At 43.3% G+C, this 12,853-nt stretch overlaps 1 protein-coding gene across 2 annotated transcripts in view; it reads right to left on the reverse strand.

Moving 5' to 3' along the window:
- cntnap5a (contactin associated protein family member 5a) overlaps window positions 1-12,853 on the reverse strand; it is a 73,956-nt gene that overhangs the window by 7,412 nt on the left and 53,691 nt on the right. For both annotated transcript variants that reach the window (XM_029530055.1, XM_029530054.1), the window contains exons 14-19: window positions 10,142-10,298; window positions 8,744-8,871; window positions 5,808-5,978; window positions 4,641-4,859; window positions 2,723-2,962; window positions 15-242 (exon numbers count right to left, since the gene is read on the reverse strand). In XM_029530055.1, the coding sequence (XP_029385915.1) occupies window positions 15-242; window positions 2,723-2,962; window positions 4,641-4,859; window positions 5,808-5,978; window positions 8,744-8,871; window positions 10,142-10,298 (1,143 nt within the window). The remainder of the gene's footprint in view (window positions 1-14; window positions 243-2,722; window positions 2,963-4,640; window positions 4,860-5,807; window positions 5,979-8,743; window positions 8,872-10,141; window positions 10,299-12,853) is intronic.

The raw sequence follows: 12,853 nt of genomic DNA on the forward strand, positions 1-12,853 counted from the left end.
TAATTAGCACGTACCATTTTTGGCCAGGATGACAGCGATGTACTGATGACTGAAGGTGCTGACAGTCAGCAGCATGGCGGGCCTCTGGGAGGTGACGAAGCTGAAGGCGACGTCCTCTCTGGCCCTGTTGCTGCTCTCCGTGGAGATGCTGGTGGCCTGCGAGCTCCGGTTCTGCATCACCGAGAAGGGCTCCTGGAAGGTGTAGGTCACCGAGGACTCTCTGTCGAAGGACACAGAGACTTCTGCAGCACAGCGAAAAAAAGAGAAATTAACGGCATTTAGTGCAGGAAGCCCTGTTCAGACTCTTTAAAAGGAGATTAAAAGACTAAATCTGAGCTCACAGGCGTCTCTGCAGAGATGTAGTGGTTTGTGTGGACTCAGGTGGATATGCAACACACTTCATTAAATCTTGCAGCGTGTCACGTTAGCTGTGGTGTAAACAGACTTTGAAATGTAAAATCAGTGGCGTCGTCCTTTAAGGTTGCCTGTTTTCCGCACCCCAGGGCAACTGAAGCAAGCCTGGTGTGAAGTGCCCCCCTGAGGATAAAGTCTGTCTCCGTGCTGTTGATATTTAACCCTCATGGTGGATGGATGAGCGATGGAAGTCACTATGACAAGCACGCCAGAGCTGATGATTAAACACCCTCAAAAAGAGTTAACAAGCCAGTGGGAGAAGTGTCTCCACAATGAGAAGCTGCTGAGGACTCTACTTCAACACTGCAGTGATTCACAAGTGCTGTCGAGACAAAAGTAGAAGCAGCTCGGCCCTGTGAGTCTGGAAGATTTAGTGCACAACTTTCTCTTTCACCTTTGAAATGGAATTCTTGTTTCTTGGGGTTAATTGGCATCAGACTGGGCGGCTAGACACTCGGATGCCAGCACAGCGCCGTCTTACTTCACACCAACGCAACAAAACATTCACTGTCAGACTTCCTCGGTGATAGGTGCTAGAACATCCACTGAAGCAGATAATCCCGAGGCTACTGCTGTGTATCAGTGCTGGGTGGCTTGTTTTAACACAAGTGGTGGACTTATCCACTAAATAAATAAAAAGAAAATAAAATGGTTTGGTTTCATTCTGTCCACACACGAAGCACTTCCCTCTCCGACACGTTTAAACCAGAGTAACACAAAGATATGCAGAAACAAAAACATGTGACGTGCATTAAACTGAAAGGATAAGAACAACGCAGGGCTTTGAAAATCCGCCATCGTGCAGTGAAAGTTCAGCCCCAAGAGAGACCCGGGGCTGTTCTGTAAAAAAAGCACCAAACTGACATTCACAACCTTCCTCCAACTTAAATTGACAGTTTGGATTTTTTGACGTGAGGTTGTGTGAGGCATTTATCTGCAGTCGGTATATTACCTGCAGTAGATTCAGATCAAGTGAGCACACCCACAGAAAACGAAATGCTCATATCATTTTATGTGTTCACCTTATTTGGAAGATTTTATATCTCGCCCTCAAACACCCCTTTAGTTCGGAACTATGGAAGTTGTGTTGCTCTGCAAATCACACAGCAACTTCATCAATCTCCTGCTTTCTGTCTGTTTCCCTCTAAATGGAGCATCATGTTGTGTTGAAGACTGAAACTGAGAGACTGAGACCATAAACTCATCAGGAAAACGTTTAAATCAAGTGAGAATCAATGGCAGTTTCCCATAGACTTCAATACAATCTTTTTACCGCCAGTGGAGTCGCCGTCTTTAGATACAAGCAAGTTTGAGGCCACGGTCTTGTTTTTTTTTTTGCAGATTACAGTCAGATTTGTTTGTTGGGGTGCAAATATTCAGAAATATCCTGCAGATAAAATGACATCCTGAACGCGGGCTCCGCCCGGTTTCAAGCGGGTCATCGGGTTGGAGACGGCGGTGGGTGCAATGTGAGCATCGGCCACCGATTTGTTCCATCCCATCGCTGAACACGAAGAAAGGAGAGACGGATGACGAGCAATCTTCCGATGGATCGCCACGGAGGATACACCGAAATAATCCTGATATTGATTTGTCACGTAGAAAACCTGCTTAGAGCTGATAGTGAAGGCTCAGGAGAAGGACCACACCTCAAACACCCTTCTTACTGCAATCCATTCCGTCCTAATCCTCCACTCCCTCTTCCTCCCCCTCTCTCGCTGCGAGAACACGAGGGCCTTCGTGGCGTTACACCTAAAAGATCAAGAATCGAAGAACAAACCTCCGCTAATGTTTTCTAATCAGCCCCTGAAAGGCACCCTGTTGACCGGTGGTAGAGACTGACATCTTTGAGCAGAAGTGGGATCTGCTGCTTTCATACTGAACAGACTGAGCTGGAGTAAACAGTGCGGTGTATTCAGTCGCATTGGCAGCCAGGATCTCTAATCCTCCACGAATGTCTTCAGACTGTTTCTCTCACACATTGTCCTTCTGGCTGTTTGCTCAGACCACTGCGCCGGGTGCCGGGTGTGGGTTCTGTGCTGGTGTCTGCAGGAGATAATTTGGTCTAATGCATTTTAAATGTTCTCAGAGTCCGAGGTCAGGACAAGTATAAATTATCTCATGCATTAGATGCATTTTTATTGCTGCGCCGTAATGGAATAACCTTGACAGTGATCGATTTTTTTGTTTGCCGTAATCGGCGTTAATCTATTAACAGAATTACACGAGGAGAGCAGATTCTGTATTTGAAAGAAGAAAGGCCAAAAAGAAAGGGAAATAAAAAACAGGCGGGCTGGCTGGCACTCGCCTTGGTTACAGGTCGTCCCTCCGTAGGCCGACTGGGAGCAGTCGCAGACGTAGCCGTTGCTCTTCTCGATGCACCTCCCTCTGTTGTGGCAGAGGCTGCTGGAGCCGCTGCAGTAGCCCGGGCAGCCCGAGCTCACCCCGGGCGTCATCCTGGCCCTCTCCTCCAGGTCGAAGCCCACGCCGTTGATGGTCAGAGTCCTGATGCAGCCCAGGAAGCCTCTCTGCTGGGACGCCGTTCCCCCTGGGAGGAGGAGGAGGAGGAGTGTTAGTCCCAGCTAAAGCTGAGCATCTATAATGACTTCATAATCATGGCTGCCTTTAAGGCTGATGAGGATTTACGACAAGCATTTACTTAATTCCAATGAGCATCTAGGGCAACTCTGTAGGCACTTAAGCATGTGAAACTTCATTAAGGCTAAATACACAATGTAATGGACTCGACAGGTTTCTGAGAGGTGCCACTGTGAGACGCACACGGAAAACAGATGTTTAGTAGATTTGGATGGAGACGCTCATGTCTATAGTTCATGTGCAAAAATGTGAAATAAAATAATCTTCTTTCATATACAGACTCTCCAGTTTTTATGGTATCTGTCTCTTTTGAGAGTTTGGTCTATTATTAAGGAGGCACATTAAGATATTAGGGGTGTGACAGGATGGAGAGAGCAGCCACACACCTCACAATAAAAGAACAATAAAAGAAATGAGTTCTACACAGCAGCTCTTTGCAGAGATTTGTACTTTCTCAGGTCTTTGTTAATGTGGCGGTCACAGGACATTTGAAGAAGCTCAGTGTCTTCTAAGCTGTGCAGAGATAGCCCTTTGTAGTGGGAGCGCACTGTAACGAGTCGGGTCCGTGTTCAGTGGAAAAGTGCATTAAAGGCCACTAATGCAATTATCAGACTTGAGGTGTTGCTGAATTAGGAGGGGGACTGTGTCCTGATTGTGCCTCGTGTCTTCAGCTGCACTTAGAGGACATGTTCACACAAAACGTGGAGGAAAACAGAGGAAAGATTGCACTTTCTTCAGAAAGTGCTTCATCCTCTTTGAATTTTTTATTTTACTGATACTGTTAAAGCCTCAACATGGAAAGATTTTGCCTTAATTCTCCCCTTGGAGTGTTTTATTATGAGTTTTTTTTTTTTTTTTTTGGTTTTAAAGACTGGGAGTTAAATAGTAAAGCTCGGAAACATCAATGTTACCAAATCATGTTTTTGGCACTGTTGATGGGTCAGCTACTACAAATCCCATCAGTGCTGGCTGAATTTGTCAGAGAGGAGGAAAAAAAACTTGTGTGTGACGGCTGAGAAACAAAATATCCACAACAGAAAGGTAAAATAAATGAAGCTGCATCTGATTGTGTTTCCAACCCTGTTATCTTTCACTCCCACCCACCGTTCACCTTGAATTAGGTTTTTTCTCCCTCCCTCTTCTCTCAAAGAAGCACATATTAACAAAGCAGTTGTTGATCATTTGCAGAGTTTGCTTATCTGAGCCACAGATTGTGTGAATCACATACACAATATTGTATAGAAAAAAAAATGAAGCAGGCCTTTAACTTCAAATCTCCTCTATAAATCATCACCACCCTGCAAGCTGAACCGAATGTGGTATCAAAGTGTCGCATCAGAGACTGAATGTGACTTCAATATATGCATATTGATTTATTTTACAGTATAGAAACTTTTACTCAGACCTTGTAGAGTTTTCTTTTGCATTCAATTCTTCATCGCAATTTTTTTGTTGTAAAGTTTCTCCTTTTTGCTTTCAGTGTGTTATTGTGGTAACAACATAAGAATTTCCCTGCTTGGGATCAATAAAATAAATCTATCCATCCATCCATCAGCGTGTGATATGAAAGATTCCCAGAAAGAATAGTCAGCGCCCCCTCCTGTAATGAAAGAATAAAAGGAGCTCACCTATGAATAGCTGGCTGCTGAGGCGTAAGCGGAGGTGTCCATCAGCCGGAGCGTCCAGGAAGCGGAGGGGGAGCTGGTCGACCTGCAGGGACGCCTCCCTCACGTTGCGCTCTGCCCTCACGTAGTGCCACTGCCTGTCATTCAGGGGGAGGTGGGACTTCACGGACAGGACCGCCGGACCATCTCCCACATCAAAGGAGAATGTCACCACGGAGGGAGCTGGGAGGCCAGTGAAGCGTGCACACACACACACACACACGGCAGACTGAATGTGATATTCGTTTTTCTTTTATGCCCCTTGCTGTCCTCCCTTTCTGATGCAACGTGATACAATGCTGCTGGGAAAACTTGATGACCTGAATAGATTTATGAGGGGGCTCGGCTGACAGCTTGTCAATATTTCACGTCTCTGATGTTGCAGTAACATATAACAGCTACAAATATCTCCAAGAACCCCTCCCTGAGATTTGAGAACAAAACACAGCAACCATAATCAACATTTTCCCATCTTTTGGAAACACCTGTGATAAAAACACTTCGGCTGTGCGGCCTGAACAACCGGACTTGTCGGTGGAAGCGTGCTCTCTGCTTATTAAATATTCTGTCTGCTAAGTGCAACTTCATGTCCCTGAATCCTTCAATAAAAATCCAAAGACTACAGTTGTATTTCTTCACTGGTTCTCCATCAAGTAACATCCAGTTCTTTTTTTTTTATTATTCTTTTTAATCAAACTAAAATCTTGCAGCATTTTTATCTGCTTTACTTTGTTACAGTAAAATCTCCAAGGTATCTGGATTATGTCTTAGTTCTTTATCCTTCTAGTGTGTTCATTAAGGACTTGAGCTTTGCTTGATGGGTAATAAGGAAATGCTTCTAATGTCTCCTGTGACAGCATGACATTGCTGTTGACTGTGTCATTAGGATTACATCATGCTATGAGGACCTGACAGCCGGCTTCTTGGGGAAATTAAGCTGTCAGTTACAGCACAGCTAACATTTCTATCTGAGAGGAAAGAAAACACACACATATATATATATATATATATCTCGCTGACAGCTTTTGTAAGTGTTATGTATGGCTCCTCAGTCTGCGCTCATGCCCTTGTCATGTACTTTGTGTACGCAGGCACTTTTCCTTTTTGATGCCGGCCCGGATGTTGACTCACAGCTGAGCTCCACTCTGATGAAATCTTTGAGACCCAGGTTCTCCAGAAACACTCCAGAAGGAGCGCTGGTCTTGAAGTAAAAGGAGATGTCGGAAGCCAGCTCCGCCTGCAAGGTGGGGAAGTACAGGTACGACGACTCCTGGTAGAAAGAGGCGGCGTTCCATATCGACTCTGGAGGAGACAGGAAGTGGAGAGAAAAGAGTGAGACCATAAAAACAACACTTGTTCAAAATAAATGACTGAGTTGCTTTTGTTTCCACGTGTCACTTTATTCATATATGTTAAAAGTGATCCAGCCAGATTGGTGTGTGTGCACTTGAAGTGTATGTATTAATGTCAACATATCTGAGTGTTAATGAACGATAATTATCCTCAGAGCCGCAGCACGGTCGACTTGTCCCGATCAGTCTGAAATGAATTTAACTGTGTCCACATTGACATTTAGCATTCTGTTCTTGTTGTTTTTGTTGTTTTGCACAATGGATTTTTTGGATTTATCGACAGACACGCTCACTTCCACTTGTCTTTCACACTTGTTTGTGGTAAGTGGTTTTCCATCTCAGCTGAGTAAACAGATATTTTCATTACACACGACTTTTTCTGACCTTTTTGAATCTCATCCTTGACTAATAACCCTTATCAAAAAAATATATAAATAAATCAAACTCTCACTAATCACTTTAAAACAAAACAAAACTGAAATGTTGAAAACAAGCCAAAAAATATAACTAATAGAAACTACATTACAACAAAAAGAAAAAAAAAAAAAAACACCAAAACAAAAAGTCCATATGAAATAGAATAAAAAAGTAAAGGAGACTCCAAGAATCAATGAAAACTAAAACCTATAAGCTTTGTTTGGGCCAAATGAGACGAGTGTCATTTATATGAATCGTCTCAGTATCTTCTTTTCTTTACTACAAAGAAACATAAGAAGGCAGCGATGCAGAGAGACGGGACATCTGATCTGCCTCCAATATTCCCACTGTTGGTTTCTGGGAGGAAACAGGAAATAAACTGTGATCTCTGGTGTCAGAATTCACACACATTTTCTGCACCCATCCGTTTGTGTCCCTGGATGGAGGCTGAGATTTTCTCATAGACATTATTCATCTACAGCAACAGTCAGTTGTCAGGAAAACATCAAAATAAATCATCTTTTTAATGGTTCAGGGCTGGATGTTGATCTACGGTTGGACATCAGGGATTTTTTTAACTCCATATAGTTCATTTTCTCATTAGCGCCATATAAAGTTTCCAGGTTTATGTGAATATTACTTCTCGGGTAAATTAGTCACAGCTTGTCAAACCGTTTGCTCCTGTCAGGAATCATTTTACTCTGAAAATCCGGTCTGCAGCAGCCTGAGCGACACAGACAGGTGAGTTGCCGGCTCACCAGTGATCTCTGATGTCACCATAAAAGATGTGGAGCTGAGTGAGAAATAATACAGGAAGTTTCTGACACGATGCAAAGATCAGTCGGAGAGTGATGCTCTGTGCTGTTCTGTCAGCAAACTTTTTGAGTGGTGTTCCCCGAATCAACAAACTGAGAAAAGACGGAGCTGCAGCTGCAGCAGAGTTTGGGATAAAATCCAGAATCGCTTCAAACGCAGCAGCTCACGCCTTCTGCAGACGTTCTTTAAAAATCTGTCAATTTCCAGTAATGTCTTAGATTTATATGAACATGAAATGTCAGATTCAGCGAGAAAACCACGATACAGTCCAGATAAAAAAAAAAAAAAATACTTTAGACAGGGCCGGGCTCTTTGTGCATTTGAATGAGAACAGAATGAAGTTATTCAGGCCGTGTGACAAAAAAAAAAGATTGACAAAACTTGTGTCCTTGGTTTTCAGCAGTTTCACTCCTTGAACCAACAGCCAGCGCTGCGGTTTTTGTGGTGAGACAAACTTTGTATTCAACACAATAATCTCTACCAGATGCCTGATTTTCAGTGAGCTGATTCATTTCATCACATTAAAAAAATAAATAAGTAAATAAAATAAAAATAAATAAATCGTATGACTTTTCTTTGGAGAGCTCATTGTTGTAGGATGTTCCCATTCCAAGGTTAAATCATATGAAGTAATTCCTTTTCTCAGGTACAAGAAGACATTTTATTGTAAAATTATTTACAGCTGCCGCAATTATTTTTCACTGTCGTGTTCGTGCATTTATTATACAACTGTTCCAATAAGCTTGAAGGTTTATTAGATTTGTACAGAATGGAAACTTGTGTTTGACAACCTGTCGTAGCAGCAGAAACACGAAATACACAAAATGGATTACATTGTAGATCATAATGAGAAAAAAAATTTCTAAAAAGTGATTCGCAGCCAGACGTCTAGATTTCAGAGTGCAGGTCTGACCTGCTTGGTTTTGCTTTCAGAGATTCGATTCAATTCAAAGAGCCGATATTTTTAACTCGTCTGCTGTTCCATCCATCTCCAGGTTGGGTCAGTCAGCCAATCAGAAGAGAGCGGCGGAGTGAGGGGGTCCGGTTGGGCTCACATTTAAAACACGTTTATTAAGTTTTAATATAAAACCTGGTCCTGATTTATAATTAAACAACACATCAACGTCTACATTTGAACTCTACGGGAGCTGCAACATACTTTTGTTTCTCTAACTGCACTCGGCTGCAGATGAGCTGATATCATTTGTCCGCCCTGTGTCTGCAGCTCACTGTGGAAATTGATGGAGTAAATATCATTATTTATGTTCCAGCAGCGCTGTCCATCGGCGGATACAGTTAGCAGCAGCAAACCGGTGTCACACTTGCAACACACCAGATGAGGTTTTAGCTCCCCATCCGCGGATAAACACAAAAGCACCAAGCACACAGACATCATCTGAACACGGTTTGCCTCTGATCAACACTAAGCCTCCATCTGCAACCAAATCTGGCAGGAGCTGCAACACTGAGGTGATCACCTACTGTCTCCATAACAACGCAGAGGACCGATGTGGTAGACAGCCTGCGAGCCCGTTCTGTTGGTGTCTCCGATCACTATCTGGCTGACTGGAAGGTGGTCTTTATAGGAGAGGATTCCCGTGTCATTAGTCCTGTGACAGACCGGAGAAACAAAAATGGAGGAGAAGAAGAAGAAACGAGTAAATAGTAACACACAGTCCTCGAGGGCCGGATGCCTTTATGGGGGTCCAGATAAAGGCATCCATTCTTCTGCATTAGCAGCGATAGCAGGGTAAACACATTAAAATGGGAGCAATCTATCACCGCGCTGACAACTGCCTCTGGAAATATGCAAACCGAACTGAATTCGGGGAAGCTTTGGAGTGGATTAGCACACAGAATGGAGAGACGTGCCTTTGTTTCTTCATTCCACGCTCAGAAATTATGATTAGTTTGATCATAATTGTAATATTACGTATGAGCTGTGATTAATCATCCTGGAGGAGACGCTGGCGTACAGTAAACCTGCCAAGGCACATTTCGAAACAGATAAGGAGCTGCAAAAGCTGGTCTGAGGTAAATCACAAATATAGATTTATTTCATTTTCAACAGATACGCTGTGAGTTGTCTGTGGCAAAAAACGAAACAAACACAGACACACTCTGGGCTGCTGTTGTTGCCCTGTGAGTGGGTTTGGAGATCTGGGAGTCTCTGTTTGTCCGATGTTTGATCAATGAATCTCTACAATCTGAAGTTCTACCTCTGCAGGTTATCTCAGGACAGGAGAAACACAGAGATCACACAGATCTTTGTTTTTCATCAGTCTGGTCCTCTCTCAGTTCTTTACTATATACAAAGATAATGATGTGTATCCCATATGTGTGGGTAAGACATAAAAATGTCCCAAACACAGTCAGATGCATAAATCCTCCCTCATAAAGGCTTCAACGGTTTTATTTTGAGGTTACATCAAGGTCACATGTCTGAACCCAAAGCTGAAGAGTCTCAAACCATCATTGTGTCTAATGACCATCGGGGGGCGGGGGGGCTCCTCTGCTAGAAGAAATCAGATTGTGTTGAAGTTTATGGGAAAAAGGCCCTGCTTCTCACCTCATTTATTAGCTTGGTAAAATATTTCCTAAAGAGTTTATGGTGTCAGTCTCTAGTTTCAAGTCCTTTTCAATATGCAATGTTTATTTTTTTTAATGAGGAAAACAGACCAGGGTATTCATTAGGGGGCATTTATTCTGGTAAAAAAAAAATTAAAAAACAAAACAAACCCCTAATTACAAACTGGAGGCTTCAAAAATGCAAACCAAATGGTGACATAATGGTGAAGTGAAATTTCTCAGATATTTATCCAACTCCCGCTGATATAAACACATGGAAAAAATAACAGCAGCACCAAATGCATCACGTACCAGGCGTCTGTATCCGCGTCGCAGTTGCAGAAGTAGTTCATGTCCATGCAGTTCTCCTCCAGGCTGCAGGAGCACTGCTGGACCCCCGGCAGGAAGCCTCCCCAGTAACTCCTCCTCTCTCCTTCGCGGTCCAGCCACCAGGATAATGGACTGCCATCTGCAACAACACACCCACCCGAGCAGTCACTGTCACTGCACGGGCCTGACGTCTGCCGGTGCCAGAGCCAAAGTAGGTCAGGGTCAAGGTCTATTTTTGGGTGGACTGCATTGTTTTGCTCCAGCGGCTTTATCCTGAAATCTGTGCACACTTGTATGAGGTGAAACATGTGTAAGTAAAATGTTTAAAACAAATGTGGGCAAAGGAAAAAACAGTTTGCAGTTTGCCCTTCAAAATAAAGGAACAATGTGTAATATGAATTATATACGGAGGGATACAGAAGCACACAAACACACATATAAATAAATAAAAAAGCTGTGCCAGAAGCTTAAGGTTTGCAGACAGAAAACCAAGACAAACACTGAATAAATGTAATAAGGTGAAGAAAGAAGAGAAGGAGAAAAAGTTGCCAACGACTAAGCCGAGAAAAATAATAAATAATAATTCGCACTGGAGAGCTCAAGAGCAAACAGCTCATCTGTGGTAAATCTTTCAAATTGACCCATTTCCTCATGAATTATGCACTTTGAACTTTAAACCAAATTGGCCATTTTCTCCATTGCATAAATGCATTTGTTTTGAGACTCGACTTGCATTTCTGTGAGTGTCGATGAGGCGTCGGCGAAGCCATAAAGGCGCAATTCATTACCAGTACTATGAGGTTAAGTGGCCGGGCTTCAGTCATCTGTCACACAACGTGACCCGGCATCAGAGATGAGGCCAACGTGCAGCAAGAAGCCCATCAAACTGCATGTCAGAATGTATAATCAAGTGCCACATACTATGCTGCTTTCTTTCCGCCCTTACATTACAGCAGCACCAGGCCAAGTTTTTTTTTTATTATTCTTATCTACGATACACATGTCAAAGAATCTGAGATAAGACTGCCAGCATTGTCATTCGCAATCAGTTCATCAGATATCGACGGTGTAAAGCAGCAGTTTAGTGCCAGAGCCTGACCAAAAACTGGAGAGGGTATACTTGTTGCAAAATTGAAGGCTCGAGAAGAAACAATGCAGCCTCTCCTAAAAAAAAGTCCTGCCCGGAAAAAAACCCTCATTTGCATCACAAAGGTTGAAAATAATACAGACTTTTATTTTCTTTACCCTCCAACCCTGTCCTTGCACTCACTGTGTGCACGTTGCATCTCTTCTGTTCCGCTGCCTGCTCCAAACGACTATTCAAACACCGAACAGGTACACAAATAAGAAAAGGCAACAATCAATACTTCCTGAAGGAGAGGTCAGTCTCACTCTCTCCCCTTAAATTGGCTGGATGTTGACAGGACTTATTCATAGTGAGAAAAAGCACAAGCATCCTGCTCTCTCTGCCTTTTTATTTTATTTAATAACGGCTGCACAAAGCCGCCTGTAAGCAGCCTCAAAACAAAAAGAGCCGGGAACAAAGAAGATAGGCTGCCGGAGGAATACTCAGACTGTCCGAAACGGAAAAAAGGCAGCGAAAACGTAAACACTAGGGCTTCACAAGATATTGGATACATTAAGTGTCATTTATTTTGTCAATTCTGTCCACAGAGCTTTACAATATTTAAACTCCTCGGGACAGGAGTGGGCAGCTCGTCAGCTAAAAGTGCGACAGAACAAGAGTGTGTTTTTAGTTTTGCATCTCTCTAGAGCCAATTAGAAGACAGAATCAGCTCTGGCGCCCACATCTGATTGGCTGTTTGCTGCTGGGCCTGGTGCAGGTTGAGGGCGGCGATGGCTCGGTTGTGATGTCACAAAGCTACAGAAGTGCTGACGGTGTGAGCGTTTCTGTGGACTGAGACAGTATGAATATAAAACTAAGACCTGTTTAAAATAGACTCAGAAATCCTACTTTATACAAAACAGGACCTTCAGTAATACAGCTCCTGGTTAGAAAGGCCAAGGCCATCCATCTTCTGATAAAACCCATCTCCGGTAAAAGGGCTCTCTCATTTCTGTGGGCATCATTTTGTACCAACCACAACCGACCAGAGCAGCCGGGGCGGACGGAACGAGTGCTTCTCGGGCTTTAATGACGGTTCCGTAAATGCCAAGTTGTTCATACAGCTTTCAGGGTTTTCATGGAGAAACATTGGGTTTCCTGTCGAGGCGCACAACAAACGGCTTAAACAAACCTATCCACGGCGGATAAAAATAAGGACCACGAAGATAACGAGCGACGAGACGAAGTGGCGACGAACGGCCTGCCAAAAAAGAACAGTCATTAAACTGCCGTTTGTTTCTTCACTGCTGTGGTAAAGGCAGCAGAGTTTATCCCTGAGCAAACTTCCCTGATTATGGGTATTAAATAAGGAAACAAAGCGTTTAACAATGCAAATCAGACGACAGTCGAGCACCATTATAAGGACATAAAGTGAGGGGAACATCTGTGAACAGCGGAGAATGGCAGGAGGAGACGTCTGAGCTCCGGTAATGGATGTGAACTTCAACACGCAGACACCTGCGTCTGTAAACCCTGAGCTGCCTGTTGTTGTTTTTTTCCTGCTGTATAATAATATGATAAGTACAAATTTGTTCTATAATTAATTTAAATATGCATTTCTGTATGTT

This window comes from Echeneis naucrates, chromosome 21 (genome assembly GCF_900963305.1).
Source record: "Echeneis naucrates chromosome 21, fEcheNa1.1, whole genome shotgun sequence".
Classification (NCBI taxonomy): Eukaryota; Metazoa; Chordata; class Actinopteri; order Carangiformes; family Echeneidae; genus Echeneis; species Echeneis naucrates.